The 19774-nt window shown below is 39.1% G+C and overlaps 1 protein-coding gene across 1 annotated transcript in view; it reads right to left on the minus strand.

Moving 5' to 3' along the window:
• Positions 1-19774, minus strand: part of nphp4 (nephronophthisis 4) — a 171591-nt gene that overhangs the window by 102073 nt on the left and 49744 nt on the right. The window contains exon 7 of the mRNA XM_061074644.1: positions 14819-14955. Within this exon, the coding sequence (XP_060930627.1) occupies positions 14819-14955 (137 nt within the window). The remainder of the gene's footprint in view (positions 1-14818; positions 14956-19774) is intronic.

Below are 19774 nucleotides of genomic sequence, written 5' to 3' on the forward strand. Positions count from 1 at the left end.
TGATTAGGATGATAAAAGATGGATATTTAATTATAATATTATAATTAAGGGATGCCTTTGCCCCCAGAAGCTAATTCGTTGTCAGACGAAAGCCAATAGGCTCAGAGATTGATGTGTGGGTAACATTTTTTATTGGGTACTTGATTATTACCAAATTTTGTCGGTTTCACATTTGATTTTACTTTATTATTAAAATGGTTGAGACAATCTGACTGTAGTGTTGTCCTCTTTTGAGGACTGTTAGTGTTTGTGACCTGTTGGGGGTTAACAATGTCTGTGTCCCTGGATCTCAGATGGCAACTACAATGTTGTAATGAAATACAACTGCACAGATAGGCTGTAACGGAATTACACTTTCATGACATTTATGGAAGATATGATAATTCATTTTTCAAAATGAATTGCATGCGCTAGTTCACTAATGTTTTCATAAACAAATCAATGCGTCAACAGCGGCTGGTAGAGACTGCCACACCAAAGTTGCTGCTGCTAATGCAGAGCTGACTGAATACTGTTCAGTGATTGAGTGTAAACTCTCTTTCCCCCCCCATGCAGAGCCGCGCTCAACTCGCCTCTCGTCCCACTCTTTCCCATTTGTTTTACTTCCCTCACTTGCTTCTCTCAGTCACATGTCTCACTCCCACTCTCCCTTTCTTTCCCTCTCTCTTTTCTTGTCATCCTCTCTTTCCCTCCCTCTCACCGCTTAAAACCTTCTCCATATCCACCCACACCTTCTCAATCATATTAGCATATCAATTCAGCCCTTTTTTTTTTTCTTTTTTAAAAACAGCAGTAGCAGGAGCAGCAGCCCAGATTGCCTGGTTACTGTGCATCCCACATACACTGCTGCTCGTGCTCACTGCTGCTCACCTCATGTTACATCTCTGTACTGACGGACTGCATCCCTCTATCTGTCTCCTTGTTTATCCTCTCACTTACATGCAATGGCAGATATGTGCTCGGCAATGTATATTTATCTTTAATTTTGTGGATTGAAGATTAGGGATCTCATCATAACCCCAACTGCTTCCTCTTTACCCTCAAGAGGCTAAAACCAGCCAAACCTCTTGTTGCATCTCCTGCAGTATTTTGTGTTTAGACTTTCTTTTCTTTAAGTTTTTATTTACCTTTTAAGAGTGACTCACTAATGCAACACTCTATGTATAGTTTGTTTTGAATCACATCAGCTCTCATTTGGCTTTGGGAGTGTTACGTAACCGTCCTCCAGCTGGATCACATGTAGGCTGAGGCTCCATTCAATTAACATTTGCCCAACGAGTGCCAAGACTAAAGTCTTAAGACTAAGACCCTCACAGAGGAGAGCACATCAAACGTTTGAATGCGGGGACTCAACCACATCTACAATGCATGCATCGTGACAAGTGGCATAATTAGTAATCACCAGAGAAAAATGATGAAAAATAAACAGCATACATTGAATCTCTATAGTGAGTGGCACCCGCTTGAGATTAGGTGTTGTGGATAAGAAACGAAAAAAGAAACCTGAAACTGTCCTATATAAAAAGACTATTTAGAAAATAGACACAAACATGTTTTTTCCCGTATTTACATATTTACATATTCATGTTTACATATTACAGTTAACGGAGTACATTATGTGACCGAGTTCTCTTGTTATCATGTGTGCATTATATATAGTTCTCACAGGTCTCTCTTGAGCTCTTGATCTCACGTAGCCTGGAAACCTGAACAATTACTCATGCATATGGGTCATCACACATCTTTCTTCTCTTCTCACAAGACATCTTTAAAGTCAATACTTCTTCATCTCAACTTTTGTTTATTTATCGTTGTTGTTTTCTTGAAAAAGATTTGTGCCATAATGTACGATACTTAAACATTTCCCATTTTCACAGTTTTTTCCTTTTCTTCTCCATATTTTACACAGCGTCCTTTATGTATACATTTATTTTAGATTGCATGCCAAGTATCTTGGACCCAGACAATCTTACTGAAGATTATTTTAGGGCTAAATGCATTTAATACAACTGGTATAAATGAGCTATGCGCAGTCTTCTTAGCAAATCATTACGTTGTCTTTAATTGACCTATATTCAAAAAAGTTATCCTTTTCAGAGAGCAGCAGCACACGACAGGATATCTGTAAATAACTGCTTCCAACGACATCTCGATTATAATTACGACTGTGTCCTACACAATCTGTCTACTCTCCTTTTCCCTTCCGATGCAGCAAGATGACAGAGAGGTGGCTTTGTCTGATGTTGGACAGGTCTGCTAGGAAGTGTTTCTGAATGAAAAGAAAAGAAAGACAGGGAGAGAGTTGTTTATAGGAGAACATCAGTTAAAGTGCTGCTCTCTGTTCTCTGCATCCCTCTCCTCACTCCCGTCCTCTGAGTTTCCCTTTCATTTATTTTATTGCTCCTTTTTCTCACTCTGTCAGTTTCTCTTCCTCTCCACCTCTCTCGCTCACTAGCCTCTTTCTTCCCCCCCTCGCCTCTGTCTGCTGCCGTCACAGATTTCTTCCTCCCTCGCCTGAAATATGAATATTTTAGAGCTAAGAAGCTTACAGGGAACAATGAAATGGCCCCCAAGTTAAATTATACTCCATTTCCAGAGTCATTGAAGAGGGACTTCTCTGAGTGATGAGCGCACCAGTGACACGAGGGTGTGTCTTTCTCTTTTACCACACACAAGTAAGCTTGTTTTCTCCTGCTCTTCTGTCACATTTGTCATGTTTCGCAAGATATTGCTTCTAAAATCACTAAACCAGGCATCAGGAGTATAAGCAATCAACATGGCCCCAGAAAGCATATTGTACACTTGACACAGAGGTTAGAAAAAGCAGGATTTCTTCAAAGCAAATATGCCTACATTTTATTTGTATCATTACAAGAAAAGGAAGAGGGAGGCAGAATGAAACTAATTTGCATGCTCTTGGAGGCGGTTTGTTTTACAGCTTTGTTAACACAGTAAACAAAAGCAGGACACTGTAGGAGAAGAGTTGGTGGTGGGTTTTTTTGTCTCTCAATTAGACAAGTTACCCTAGTGTGGGCGTCTTGAAAGGGAAACAAAACATTGTGCTTAACCATCCATTTCCTGGCGGAGGAAAAATAGAAAAAAGAGATATATGTATCAAAGCCAGTGCAACAACAATATACATAAATGATTATGCATATAGTGCAGGTGTCACCAACCTTTTTCTAGCCCAAGATCAATTTTTAATTACAAACGTCAGCTGAGGTCTACCACCATGATATCTTTCAAAATATCCACTTAGGAGGGTCTTATTAACAATGTGTTTGTTTGTCTGTTAAAGGCTGAATGTACAAGCATAAATATAGACAAAGAAAAGCAGATATGCAACTGTTTCTATTTAATGGACAATATTCACATTATTATCAATTCATATTTACAGCCTAAGTTCAACAATATGTTTTGCAGACGACTGCAGCACTATGTTTTTATAGGCTTTGCCTTGAATATGGCCATAAATACGACCATTTCCTTGTATGAAAAATGCCTGTGTACTCAACTAAATACCAGCACTATACAGTATGAAGCTGAGCATCTTCCGCTCCTGCGAATATTTCACAATAAAAAACTATTTTTAAACAAAAGAATGGATACGTCAACAGAAACGCTGGAGTGATTTTATTTTAAAAACGCATACAGAAAGGGTTGCAACCATTTATCTTTGTGACATAAATTCAACAGATAAACATAACAATTCAGGTGAAAGATCATTTTCTCTGTTTATTCTGCTGTGAACCACAATGTTTAACTGTCTATGTCCCTAACACGTTAACAACACATTAACAACACATTAACAAACCACTCCAGCATTTGCTATAAGGGGGCTTTGATTGTTATCCCAAGACTGGAAGATGCACGTCTTCATACCATAGCGTCCTGACATTTAGTTTAGTACAAAATCCAACGTGTATTGAAGGAAATGTAGTCGATACACCAGTAGCTTCCCTGCCATTAGCTCCCCCGCCAGTAGCAGACAAACTGACCCTCAGCTGATCTGCGGAACAACCGCAGCCTGTGAGTCCTGAGAGTTACGGGGATTGACAGTGAAGACTCATCGCGATCCTAATGCAGGCATAAGTGCATGAAGAGCAAGCCAAAGAATATATTTACAAAATATGTTGAATTTGTCTGCATTCAACATGAATGGCATTATCTCAGACATACGTAGTTTTTTCCTTTTTTTTTAAATATCCAAAAATATCCAATATAATATAATATCTGGATCAAGATGACAAAGTACAGAGGAGGGAGATTATTTCCTGTCTTGAGATTTCAAACCTGAGTATGGCATTAATTAACAATGTCAAATATTAACAACAAAAAATTCTCTTAGATTCAATTTACCAGTTCAACCACAGGGGGAGGTCGTGGGAGACGGAGTCGTGAAGATGAAATATTAGTAAGCAACATTGATTTAGTTGGGGACAGTGTCATTTGAATAGAATGGAACTTCTGGAAAAAAAAAAGAAAGTCATTTAGAGCAAATTTTGAAATTTGTAGTTGGGAGAGAAATGGAAAGTAAGCAGCAGCTGCCTCATTGTGCAAGTTTGAGAAAAATTTGTGAAGATTTTTAGAGGATAAATTAGTTTCTGATGGTTATTTATTTGTGCTGGAAGGTTGACAGCGAACTCTCTCATATTGAAAGCTCAAGACAGCAAATAGGTCTTGACCCTATAATCACTGTCGTGACAGGAACAGTCATGACAAGGTTTAGTGGCAATGATGAACAAAAAGACTAGAAGTTCAAACATGGTCGTCTGAAAACTCTTACATAATACCAATATTTTATTAAATGTCACAAGAGACAGTGGAAACCATATTTTAGAAACCATTTAAATATATGTAACCTTGGTCTAGGGGAAAATTAGATAAAAACTCTCCAATATTTTTCGAGCATATTGTATACTACACACGTAACATGCTCCAGACCTTCATGTATTGATCAAAACAATATAACAAAGATAAGCTCAACTCATGAGAGTGCATACCTCTGTCAAGGCCCAGTCCTCCCCTCACAAAACCACATTTATATTCACTAGATCTGGAGTTTTATGTGGATCTGCGTAGAAAACTGGACCCATAAACAAGCCAGATTTTTGCCACCAAGATCCATGAAGCATTCTTTGAGAAATCAACAAAAAGGTTAAAAAAGGCCCAATATTGATATTTTGAAGAAAGTAAAAAAAATTATAAAATCCTAAATTCACTCCCTGATCCAGATCTGCACCACAGTGTGGTCAGGCTTCACCCCTCCACAAAATGTCTTTCTTTCAAAAAGTCGATTAGGTAGGATTTCACACAATCCTGATAAACCAACAAATACGGACAAAAAACATTACCTCCTTGGCAGAGGGAATAATTGCAACAGTTGATCAATGACCATTCTCATGCCATAAAGTCTCCACAATACTTTTTTGTTTCAGTTCAAAGTTGGAAAAACCTCTCTATCAGCCTTTGGTCATCAAAATGACTGAAAGTGCAGGTTTGCTCCCAAAGAAAAACTTTGTACGATGAGTCATCTGACCACATGGGAAGACAGAAGTGATATGACGTAGCTGTTCGGAGTCACTGCAGTCAAAGCCGCCCCTATTAGAGTGGTGGAAGGCACCATCATAGTTTGAGTAAGGGGATAACAACACACAATTTCTAGACGATATTCAGTGTCCCTTGTACACACAGAAAATGACAGAAGCGACTGTGAGGCCAGTTCTACCATCAGAAAGGTAAGTGTGTTTAAAGTGTGTGAGATGCTCTTCAGTCGTTAGAGTTTACTCACTGATAACCTAAAGTCGTGGTTGAAATCCCTCCCTAATTGCTACCTAGTGTACTTTGTTGTCTTTGCACCATGTTATTTGTGCATCTCACTTTAACTGCGGACATTTTTTAAACGTGCTCAAACATCCCAACAAGGAAACAGCTCCCCAAAGAAGAAGCTCAATCATCGTGCTCGCCCTACTGTCTGCAGTATAGGTGGAAAACCCAGCCTCCTCCATGTAAGTAGATGGGACATGGACCAAATTAAGCAGACAGAGTACAAATCTTTTATTTTTCTAATCGGTCATTTTAGTTAGTTCGTATCACACTGATGTGTCTAAATGCTCATTTTCCAGTAGGTTTGGTTTTATTTAGTTTATTTGATGCTATAGTAATTGGTTGGTTGAGTGCATGTATTGGCAGGACCTCGATGCCAAAGCTCCTTCCCTCGAATGCAACTCTGCCTGCTCTGGCTCCAACTCTGGGATATTTTAACTTCATTTTTGTCCAGAGGGAGGAAGTGGAAACAGGAGGAGTCACGGAGAAGGATTACTTTAATTTCCCAGAACTAAAGTCTGCAACATCTCAATTTACCAATTACTTTAAAGCAAACAGTTTGAATATTTATCGCGTATCTCGTAATGAGCGAAACGAAGATGTGGTTTTAGACGGCGTAAAGCTAATTGATGCTTTACCAATACTTTGGAGGAAAGAAGAACTCAGAGGAGGGAGGAGTAAAAGCAAATTCAAATGCATATTTTTAGCTGAAAATGAATAACACAGTGAGAGGAAAAAGTTGTCATGTTCATTAGATAGAGGAACTGACTGAGCTGCCAAAGCAGAGTTCAGCTGAAATATATTATCACCAAAATAATTCACACAATCCTAATTACATCTTTTCTTTTTTTTATCTTGACAGTATGAGTGATGATCTTCCCCCTCATTTTTGATTATCCACATTATCTCACATTATATTTGATTATCTGTTAGATCTGTTTGCCTAGCCGCATGTAGCTGCTTATTTGTGTGAGTGCACACAAAGCTTGTGTGCAGGAATTAATTTATTTGTTTAAATATTAGGGTTTTATTCTCAGAGTTTTGCTCAGGACAAACACAGGCAACAATTATAAACAGAACAAACTACAAGTAAATCAATCCGACTAGAATATCATATCCACCAGAGCTATAAAAACTGAACATAATATTTTATTGCAATGAAGTCAATAGGGTTAAAGTATCAATTCAATACACATTCACTGCTGCAATAATGTCCGAAGGAAAACAGCTTTTAAGGGAATTTTCAAATGTTTTTCACACCTCCAGTGTTCGAAACACGAACAATGAGGAGATCAAGGCAATTTCATAAAAACATGACATTAAACTGAAAGAGCCAGACCATCATTGATTTGTGGTTGGCCAGCTGAGGTAATCTCTTTTGTGCTAAATTAAATTGCTGCAGCCTACAGGATTGTTATTTCCCTTTACTATTCAGTTGTTCAGTCCTTCAGCTGTGTGGGCAAAAGTTGCTAAAACAGGTTAAAAAAGCTAACACCTGGTTTTGGTGTTTCATATTTTTAACAAAGTAGATTTCCTTTTCTGTGTGACATTGATAAAACTGTTGCTATTGGTCAGTAAATCTAGTCATGTCGCTACATTGTAAAATTAGTGTGTAGGCTGTTGTATGTAGCAATAATAACTCTACAGATAGCAACTGTCATCTCAATGGTGTGTGTGTGTGTGTGTGTGTGTGTGTGTGTGTGTGTGTGTTTACATATACAGTTGTCTTTGTGAGGACCATTTTGAGCCTACACAACCTACAGACTGAGGACATTTTGGCCGGTCCTCACTTTCTGACACACTTTTAATCAGCTGTTTGAGGGTTAAGACTTGGTTTGTGTGAGTGTGTGAGAGAGAGAAAGAGCAAGAGAGTGTGACAAAGAGAAAGCAGGACCAGCATGAGTTTAAATAAGCCAATTACCAAGTGAGTTACACAACTCAGGCATTTTCCTCTTACCTCTGAAAAGCAGCAAACACAAAGAACATTGCTTCTCTGAGTTTCTGTGTCTTTCACATATAACTCACAAAGTTATATAGAAGATGCTGGCTGGTTATAAGCTTTCTGTCAAGGGTCAGGACACAGAGTTACACCATAAACTTCACGTTTTACTGTCTTTGACCATGATCATACTGGGGATAAAATGGTCCAATAACATTTCCCCAGACTTTTCAGGCATCGACATTCCTTTGTAAATCTGCAAATGTACATGCGTGCGTGTGGATTTCTGTATTTGTGTGCGCCGCTTCCCACACAGTGGATGTTAAATCCCCCATATTGAGGGTGAGTCATCCATGGCAAGAAACACTAGCAGCATCATTAGCATGCCACTCTCATCCTCCCACTCCCCTACTCCTTAACAGATTTTAACTGGCACAGCGCTTCCACCGATTAATCACTGTTGCCCTACTGCTGAAACACTCCCATAATTCACAACCCAAAATACGAGTCAAACACGCTCATACCGCTGCCTTCCTATGCCCCTTCCTATAAGTGCAACACATTCCACTGGGCATTCGAAAGTCATATGTTGTGGCTCAGTCGGTTCAACTGCGAAGAAACTCTTAGCGCTGGGTCTAGTTCAGAAATGATATACCAAACGACATGCAATATAATAAGCATACAGGATAAGGCTGGTATAATTACATTCTCTTATTATCAACAAATTCTATGAAGGGACAAGAAGTAGCGATATGTTAATACTTTCTGTCTCCCCTCTCTGGTCTTTTTATGTGATTTGTTGAGGAAGTTACACAAGGATGAATAACACCAGCTGTATCATTTGACATCAAAATAAGAAACCAAAATCAATCTCAGACGTGCTCATCTTTCATAATGACTTTCTCAGAAACCAGCAGCCTGATATTCAAGATGATTAGAGATCAGCTTTGATATAGTGGATAAAGATGATGATTAGAGGAAGCATTTTTTGTCTGGTCTGAAAAGGCCTGTTTGTTATTTGGCAGTCCAGGAGGGGTCATGCAGTGCTTATATATGTTTTTCTTGCTTTCATGCTTAGTTCAATTTAGTGTCAGGAGCTCAAAGTCTACCCCTGGTAAAAATCAAGTCCACCTTGTGCCTTTTATATGATTAAAAAACATGTCTTGAACAAAACAACTTTGTACCCTCAATAAGCAGTCAACCACATGGCTGAGTATTACCACCTTCACAGTAGAGTAAATGAAAAAAGTTCAAAAAGTCTAGAAAGAAAAGTTTTTGATGGAACAAATCTACCATCTCATGTTTTAACAACTAACATCTGCAACAATAGGCTCCCAGTATAAATGATTCACAGTAGACAGGAGTGTTAATTGGTTTCAGCTCGAACAGGCAGTGTTGGAGACGTGTCACCCAAGTGAACGTACAAATTCGTCAGACAGAGCGAGGTGAAAGAGCATTTCACTTGCTGTGACGTTAAGCTTGACGCATCGAGCTAAAAAAAAGAAAAAGGGAGGCAAACTGGGAATGAAAAAAAGCCTTTTTTCAGTGTGTTCTCACATGTTTAAATAGAACACATATGCCTGCTAATTTTGGTGTAAAAGAGATATCGTAAACCAGTCCTGTGAACTTGTGGGTGGGACTCGGTAGATGGATAAGGCTTCTCAACCGCAGGTGGTGCTGTGAGGGGGGGGGGGGGGGGGGGTGGAGCAGGGGGGGGTGGTGGAGCAGGGGCGGGGCATTATTAGCATATTCATAGATCCTAGTGTAATTTTGAGGAACAAAGAAAAGTTTAAGTTGCTGGAGTGAGACTTTGATAACGCAATCTAAGTAAGTTAACAACCGTAGTTAGCATTGATGTCACTTGTTAAGATTGTGGCATCAGTCTGATTAACACTGGATTATAAGGACTAGGTTAGTTCTGTACTTACTAGGTACTTACGTAAGCATTGCAAATTTACATAGATCATCATTACGATATCTCCAAATACTAGGACCCCAGAAAATGTTTCCCATACATGCAATGCTTTGATCCTAAAAAAAACTATTACCTTTCATCAGTGTTACTGAAACAAAAAAGCCGGTGTTATATGTATAGCACATAACAAGTGCACTGACAGTACATGATGCAGGCCTGAGGGTTTGCAATCAATAAATTACACTTGACTCTGGCACTTCAATTTCCCTGCAAGGAATCGATAAAGTTTACGTTATGATAAAAACAGATAAAAGGTCTCTTAAGACTTTTAAAGGTGTTGAATTTATCTTTTCTCATTCAACCACTGTGCATTTTCTGTCCTGACTGACTTATAGAGTCTATAACCAGTCGCAGTCTATTTCATCTAATCACCGGATCGTCAGTCATCACGAAGACCTGCATTTCATGAATATTTGATGTGAGCCAAGTGCTTTAAACCCTGCGCCTTTGCACGGCAGCAGTTACAGCAGTTACAGGCCTAATTATGATAAGGAGAAGGCACTGGGTCGGCACATCGAAAGGTGCTGCCAAACTCAGCGTCCTTGGAGAACAACGTGCGAGATGCCGACTATTTTGGAAATGTTCAACCTCCTTTGTCTACTTTGTAGTGCCATGTCCACTGGGGCAGTCCCAGTTTTCCTCTTTAAGGACAAATGAAAACTTCCTGCAGCTTTGTTTCCAGAGTCTTTCTCCGTTCATTAAATCAGCCTAAGGCATTTTGTTCTGCCTGCGGCGTGGCAACGGTCCTCGCCTGCTCCTCTCCTCCTCTTCTGTTCTCCCCTGTCTTTTGATCATAAGGCAAGATGTTATATAATTATTGACAAGATCTCAGCACTCTTTTCAAGAAATAATAGATTTATTTGGTGATGCATAGATGAATTGGTACAGGTCACTTGAGGTGAAGTAGCCTCTGGCTTCACTCAAACTCGGGGAGAGCAGACACATAAAGGAAAGCCTTTAAGTGAATTGTGTTACATTTTTAAACCAGAGGTCAGGTTGTATTTTGAGAGGTTAAAATCATGGTGGAAATTAGCCTGGTGCTCATTAAAGTTTGCAGTGACTGGCATTAAAGGTAACTCCAGCAGTAGTTCACATGAAAAGCACATCAACTAGGGCACCGGATGCATAATATAAGGGAAAGTGGACAAAAAGAAGACCCCACATTCTGTGATCGTTTGCGGGACTAAAAATAGAAATACTTAAAGGGAGATTATGTGAAGACTGTACGTCAGACCAGCCGCTAGAATAAGGATTTGTCTCATGCTGCACTGTACATTAGTCCACCACCCCATTCCTTCTCACCTTTGTCACTGCATTTCTGCCTCAATACCAATTTAGGCGAAGACACGCTAGGTTGAAGACACACAAACACACACACACACACACACACACAGGGGTTTGAGCAGCTATCACATTTCCATTCGTTATGGATAGCCTAACCAAAACCTAATGCCAAACCTTATCCATGACTAAATCATGCCTAACCCTAACCTTTACCCAACCAGTTCACATTTACCCTGTAACAGTACACACACACACACACACACACACACACACACACACACACACACACACACACACACACACACACACACACACACACACACACACACACACACACACACACACGCACACACACACACACACACACACACACACACACACACACACACACACACACAGAGGTGGCGGCTGAGGTGTCAGCATCACTTCAGAGACAGCTTGATGACAATCCAGCTGGATTCACACTTTTAAAGGTCACACACAGATCACACACAGATCACACACGTCTTGTTCTGTCTGTCTCTCACTCTCTCTCGCACACTCATTACATGCACCAGAAATACACACACACACATTTTAATTAAAAGCTGCAATCAAGCTGGCTTCTGCATACATTAACACCTTCCGCAGACGTGACGATGTCATCATACCGCTGAAGTTCGAAAAGTCTGGAACACTTAACTAATCTCCGTAACTTGGGCCGGTTGTGAAGAGTTTCAAAGTACATTTCACAAATGAGAAGAAAAAAACTGTGAACGTGCAAATGAGAAAATTATTCACGCTAACATGTCACTTACCCCTGTGTGAGTGGAGTAGCAAACTCCATTGTTTCATTTAATTGGGTGAAGGGATGCGTATTTAACTAACTGTTGTAATTTTATTAAAGCATGTCTATTGGAGTGTCCTGGTGAAAATTTTACCTGTGAATACAGTATTTCTTTTACATATTTTACAATCATTTCTTGGGCGATATTAGTTAATACTTTGACCAGGGCCCAAAATTAGTACCCACCCCTATAACATTGAAGAATGACATAAAAAGAGCAATCAACATTGGCAAGTGACCTTGGGCTTGCAGATATTGCTCCTGCTACTCTAGAAATAATGTTTTATTATACTAAAATAAAAATGTATTATAATCCAAATAAATAAGAGTAGTAGACCAATCATAATCAGACCAAAGACCTCTCTGCCCCTTGAGACATAAAGGGTCACTGTCCTGAGGCTGGCACTGACAGTCGGGTCATTCTCTCAGGAGTGAGCAGATTTAATGGCAAACTTCTTATTGAATTAGGACTTTTCTAGTGTGTCCATTTATTAATTAATGCATTCATCCATCTCTCTCCTTTCTCGGCTACATAATCTGCACTGGGAACTTCCCGAGACTCTATTACTTCATATTAGGGGTGGTAGCCGTCAGACACTCACTGTATTGGGGCAGCACAGCTTGTAAAATCAGGGAGAATACAGCCTCCCTTTTTACATAACTAATCTTAAATAGGACTGTGAGGACCTAGAGAGCTGGCTTCTTCCTGCAGTTCTGGGGTCAAGTTCTGAAAAGGAGGCAAAGTCAGATCCATGAGAGGACAGCACCCACCCAGTTTGATCTGAGAGTGGCCCAAGGTGGGTCAACGTTTACATTTCAAACTTATACTAAAGGGAACAGAAGGAAAAAGAGCTGGGTCAGACGGTAAAACCTGACGACCTACTTGAGCATGGTTACTTAGTCCTCTTTTTTATATGCTATTGCTTCCTTTTTAATTTTTTATATATTGAATTTTATTTCAAACTCACCCTCTCAATTGCAGCTAAAATCCAGCTGATTAGAGTTTTTAGATCAAAATATGCCCGAGGTTTGTGGCTGCATCCACAGAGAATAGGTCCCTACATTCAGATTTTTTCTGAAACGCATATTGCGACTATTTGCCAAAATGCAAAACCTGGTAAAACTAGTAAAAAGTATTACGGGTTTTACGGGTCATTTTCCACAGAGGTGGTCCTGGAGTTTGTGCTCTACAAAGGTTGTACAAATACTGTAAGATAGTTCCAATCATGTCATATGTCTTTTCTCATTAATCTGCCTTTCAAATATTGCAAAACATTTTTTTTCATTAAGGTAATATGATTGAATTTTGCTTTGTTTCCTCTTTCCCATTTGTAGTAAATAAAGTGCGTTTATATTTTTTATATATATTGGGTGAAAGACTGACCATTTCATTTGCTTCGATGTTCTCAATTATAAAATTAACATAATTTATTCTTTTGATTTGCAAGTCCTTATAGTTTTAAACCAGCCTGTTCCGGAAGAGATCTTTCCATGCAGTCTTCACTTATCATCTACATAAGCCCCAGTCCACCAGCACTTCCATAAAACAAATGTTTATTTAAGGAACACATAGTACAAAGTCGTGAGGTGGAGACGACAGTGACCATCACTTTCTCCACTTAACAAACTGTTATCTGTCTTTGGGTTTGCGGATCCAGCCCAACAGTGTCACGGCATAATGAGAAAGAGATACAGAGTGAAAGCATTGTCACATTAATTATCATCCTCACCAAAGACACATCTCGTTTAGACCGAACTCAAAAGATAGGCCCCGTGTAGAGTCACTATAAAAGTAATTGGTAGTCCATAGTCGAACCTGTCAGTTACAGTTAACCATGTGGGTATCTGCAGACAGGAAAAAGGAGCAGAGAACAGATAAGCTCCATTAAGTTTGTTGGAGGCGAATAGTCCTTGCATTGTGGTGGCAGCTGTTAAAGGGCTTGTGCTATCATCCCTAAAGGGACGGACTGTAAAATGAAGGAAAGCATTGGGCTCCAGAGAATAATCTGGCCCAGTGTTGAGGCCACTGTGGCCATTTGTCATTGGAGGAGTGTAGTCAACTGATGGACCACAGAACGATGAAATGTTATAGAAATTATTTATGTACCTTTATATCCTCAGACCCTAATAAAGCTGTTTGAGGGTTAAGATTTGGACACATCTAACCAACCAAAATGTGTGTTTTTGACAAGGTCACATCTTGAAGCATTAGTAGCAAAAAAGTTCCTCCTCTACCTAGTCTGATATAAAGTTTATGTACCAATTTATTCAATACATTTGTCTTTAGTTAGTGCTCAGTTATTTTTGTCTATGATAACTCCTCTAGGATAAGGACCCAACTCCTCAAAGACAATGGAAACAAACATGCACAGCTGGGACTGTTCAAAAAAACGAACTGAACCTTCCTCAAATTAAATACTCAAGAGAAAATATGATCTTGGCCCCAAATGTTGCAGCGATTCTTTAAACTGTCAGGACCTTAATTAAATCATCATTAACTTAAAATAAAAGGAGCACCTTGTCATCATTACTTGATGTTGATTCAATTAATCTTTTTCTGAGGCTTTTATCAATCTTTACAATGTATTCCTTAAATCTTGTCACTTTTAATGTGAAAAGTCAGATGTGTCGTAATTCATAGTCTAGTGCCCTATATCACTTTGCCGTTGATGTGCAAAGGTTTTAAGGTTTAGAATTAGGCTTGTTCTAGGGTTAGGGGCCTAGACATTTAGTTGTGATGTTAAAGATTAGGGTAAGAAGCTAGGAAATGCATAATGTCAATGAGTGTGCTAACAGCTACAGATGGACAAGACCGTGTCTGCGATGGACGATTGCTCGCCTCAAATGAAAAACTCTGATACTAATCATCAGAAAGTCATTAGAAAATCATTAGAAAGTACTCTATCTATCTATCTATCTATGTGCATGAACTATACAGGCTGTGTGTGTTATGGAGGCTTGGTCTTACTGTGTTGTGGCAGTCAGCATTGATCAGCTGCAGCAGCTGGCTCTCAAACTTCTCTAGGGACGGCTGGAGGGAGATGGTCAGTCTGCTCAGGGTGAAGGGCAGCATCTTGAGCAGCTGAGGCCTCAGCAGAGCATCTCCTGGTTATAGTGCGAACACGGATTCAGACTATCAGCATGCCATGGCATTTACACAATTATATAATGAGAATAATAATAATAAAACCCCTTCTGGGTCTAAAATGGGATTCCACTCCCTCTGGTTTTCTAATTTTGTTTTCCAACTCAGTAAAGGCCTGTGGTGTTGGAGTTGCTGTGGAGGAAAAACAACTGAAAATACCATAAATATGTGAAACAAGAGGTGATATATATTTGTGTGTATTCCTCTGTGTGACCCATTTGAAAAATTCCCTGACATGCCCCATCATCCAAATAAAATGTATAATGGCATCCCAAAAGTACTTGAAACCTGCAGTCAAGTGGAAAACACACAGTTTGGTACGGTGTGACAGCTGTGATGATTCTACTCATGTGTTATCTTATAAAGTAAAGTGAACTCTCCCCCTCTGTGCCAGAACTTCAGTTTCCAGAAACACTTGCTGTTTCATGGCAGCTTTACTTGATACGTCCGCCTCAGTCTGGACTCCAGAGATACTCCACTTCAAATGTCGTATATGTCTGTCGAATTTATGTTCATCCCTTATCCCCTAAAGTTGTTGTTTGTTGCAGCAGTTGTCTGTGTGGAGGCCAACGTCAATCTGTCTGTTTCACTTTGGTCCAGAATGAAATATCTTACAATGACTGGACAGATTGTGATGAATCAAATAAAATAGAAATACATTACTGTTATTGTGTTGTAAAAATACAACAAAATTAAGAATACTCACAAGGTTTGTGCATAAAAGTAAAATACAAGTTAAAACAACACATTTAGCAAAATATATTTCATTAATACTATTTTAAAAGAAACCTAACATTAATAAATGTATATTCTGCATGCACAGTCGACAGTAGTTACTTATTACACATTTCACAATAATTATTATACAATAGTTATTGTTAAATAAACAATGAAACTTATGCAGCTTGTGATCCCTCAACTTTTACACTACAGCTTCAGAAGCTGTCAAACAGCTGATTATGTCAACTGGTGAACTCTGGCAATCCACTGACTTCTAAGCAAATATACGTTAATTTGTCCCATAGTTTGGTTTATCTACTATGGTTTTGTTTACTTTGGAATCAGCATTAGCTGTAGACTCCTTGGGGTATTTTTTACTGAGCCTGATTTTACATAAATTTTCTAGCTTAGCAGGTTATGGACTAAGAGTAGAGACACTAAAATTTCTACGAAATAAGATCTGATGATGGGTTGTCTGGACAGTTGTTGTAAATGTCTGGGAAGTAATGGAGGGTGAAAGAAAATTATAACTGCTGCTGAACTTTTTAGAAGTGTGAATTCACCCAAAAATAAAAGGCCTATAGTTGAGGAAATTGTGAGAACCAAGGTTGTCATCTTACCAAAAAGCGCAGTGATTAAATTATACATAATTATAATGGCTTATGGTCCTGATCAGAGAGTTCAGATTGTTCCCCCAGACACTTTCTAACCATGTCAATGCCTACTTAACACATCTGGCAGCCGTTCATTATTTATAGAAGTGTAATTACAATTGTTAGTCTTGGTTTAATATTAGCAGCAGCTGCAGAGGTGCTGGTGAGTCACCTGTGACAGAAACTTAAATCTCCCACCTTCACTGACAGCCAGATGGCCACTCAGAGGTGTACTCATTTGAACTGCTAGTTTACAACAGCTTCAGCTGATGCAGTGCAGAGTGAAAGAATATGCGGTGTGAGTGTGTGGTAGGGAGGATGTAAATTTGCGACGAAAACTGTGTAGCAGTGTATACACAAAATACTTTCTGTCAGGCATCATTTATTGTCATATTTCATGCTCCTTTATGGAGATATCCATGATGAAACGCACCCTTGTCTTGGCAGCAACCCTCGGCCCCACTCATACGTGGTAAATTGCTGGAATATCTGTCAAAACATTCGAGGAAAACTTATGTCCAAAAATAATGGCATGAAGCATCCAGGTCCAGGCACTCAAAATGGTTTGAGAAATATAAAAGGCCTTTATTTAAAAAGGGCTTGAAGGTTTAAAAAAAAAAATCAGGGTTTACTGACAAAATGTAATTATTTGCAGTCACTACAGATGCCCCTAATTATGCAAACCTGTTTGTAGGACTATGGGAGGAACAACACATATTTTCACAATAAACCATTTAAAGAAAGAATTATGTGGTGGGGCAGATACATTGATGATGTGATTTTGTTCTTTTAGGCGTCAGAAATAGAGCTTCTACATTTACATGCTTCAATAAACAGCTTTCATGAAAATCTTAGATTGAGCTTGGAATATGACCTACAAGTCATTCACTGGACCTATGGATCTCAAAGGATGACCATCTTTAGAAACGCCACTGACCGAAACACTGTATTGCATGCAGACAGTTTTTACCATCCATGGCTTATTAATAATATCCCATTTGGACAAAATCAGAGACTAAAAAGCATATGTGACTCTGATCAGGATTTCCACATTACATAAATGGACATGCAGCAGCGCTTCAGAGAAAGAAGGTATCAAGCCCAGATTCTCACCCGGGCTCACAACAGAGCTCGGTCTCTAGGAACTAGCTCAGTCCCAAATTAGAGCAAGAGCAAACCCACAACTTTGTTACATGTTTTAGCAAAGAAGCTTTACAGATCAAACTTATCATAAAGAAAAATTGGGAGATCATTGAGAGTGATCAGTCCTTATGGGAGGTACTCACTGAATCCCCAGGGGTCAGATACAGAAAGGCCCCATGTTTTAAGGACAAACCAGTCATAAGTTACCTGCCTGCTCCCAAATCAAACAAGTGGCTGTGCTGATCCAAGAGCAACTTCTGCTGTGGTCATTGCAACTATTGTGACAATATGGTGAAAACAGACACTTTTAGAGATTTGTATTAACCAACAAAATCTATCCTATCACCAGTTCGTTCCTCTGGTCAAACACGACATAGAAGCCCCACATGGGAGCGATAAGACTTTAAGAGTGTCAGGTATTGAAGAAATCTGCTCTGATGCCAGGGGCGAGAGGCGAACTGGACCCATGTCCTTAAAGGCACCAGTTACCCTGGTCTCAATGAGGATTTGGACTTCCCATCTTTTTTATAATAGATCACATAGTCATCAGTTGAAACATTCTTTGAGGTTTTCGCTCTTCAAACCTCTTTAAATATGCTCAAATTGGATTCCTCATTGTAAATAATATTTTGTATCACTTGAGGGCATTTGTAGTATTGTTTGATATAATGCTCATCTAACGGCTGCATTTTAATGTTTGTTGTGTATCGTGGATTCTGCCCTCATCTCTCCTCTTTCTGCACCATCCTTTAAATCAATGGTGTCCATGACAGGCAGCAGGGGGACTTCCTCCATTCTGTTTATTTTGTTCATTGTTTTGGTTTTTTTTGTTTTTTTTTTATTTGACCTTTATTTAACCAGGAAAGTCCCATTGAGATTAAAAACCTCTTTTTCGAGGGAGTCCTGGCCAAAAGGCAGCAACAAATAACATATGTACACTCACAATATTACACTCACAACATATAAACAGAAATTAAAATGATAAAAAAACAGTTACAAATAAATTAAAATTCATAAAAAACATCTGCAAGTAAAAGAAGTGGTCTGAAATGATCTCATCGTAGATTTAAAAGCGTTCAAAGAAATAATTTTGGTTAATTTAAAATCTTTTTGCAGCCAGTTCCATGTGGTGGGAGCAGAGTGGACGAATGCCCTTTTTCCTGATTCAGTGCGGGCCAATGGAACTAACAAAAGCATCTGATTGTTTGAGCGCAGACTGTAAGAAGCAACACTTTTCTGTGTGATTAAATTACAAATATATGATGGCAGTAGCCCAAGCATGGCCTTATAAATAAAAGTGCACCAATGTCCCAGCCTCCTGGTGGACAAAGAGGGCCAACCCACTCGAGAATACAATTCACAGTGATGGGTCAGGGCTCTACAGTTAGTGATAAACCTCAGAGAAGCATGGTAAACAGCATCAATCTTACATAGACATTTAGCTGAGGCATTCATATAAATCAAATCTCCATAATCTAAACTGGATAAGAACGTTGCAGTGACAAGCCGCTTTTTCACCTCAAAAGAGAAACAAAATTTGTGCCTGAAGAAGAAGCCCAATTTAAGTTTAAATTTCTTCACAAGATTGTCAATGTGGGGTTTGAAGGAAAGGGAATCATCAATCAAGACACCAAGATATTTATAGATATGAACCACCTCTATGACATTTCCCTCAAGAGTGGACACTGTGGGGACAGTTTGAGGTACTTTCTTAGAGTTTGAAAACAACATTTGTTTAGTTTTTTCAGTGTTGAGGACTAATTTTAGTTGCAGGAGTGTGTGCTGGACTGCATCAAAAGCTTTCTGCAGAGATTCAACAGCTCTAGCAGGAGTTGATCCAAAACAGTAAATAATTGTGTCATCTGCATAAAAATGCATGTTAGCATCTGACACGTTTTTTCCCAAATCATTAATGTACATAATGAACAAGAGGGGTCCTAATATTGAACCCTGTGGCACGCCCTTGTGGACACTCACAAATTCAGAACACAGACCATCATATTTAATACACTGAGTCCTGTCACTCAAATAATCTGTGAACCAGGAAACTACATGATTTGACAAACCCAAGCAAAAAAGCCTATGCTTTAAAACAGCATGGTCCACAGTGTCAAAAGCCTTTGACAGATCAATAAAAAGTGAAGCACAGTGCTGCTTATTATCAAGAGCAACTAATATATCATTGATCACTTTTGTAGCTGCAGTGATGGTACTGTGTTTTTTCCTGAAGCCTGATTGCAGTTGTGAGAGAAGATCATTAAAT

Source organism: Limanda limanda, chromosome 7 (genome assembly GCF_963576545.1).
Source record: "Limanda limanda chromosome 7, fLimLim1.1, whole genome shotgun sequence".
Lineage (NCBI taxonomy): Eukaryota > Metazoa > Chordata > Actinopteri > Pleuronectiformes > Pleuronectidae > Limanda > Limanda limanda.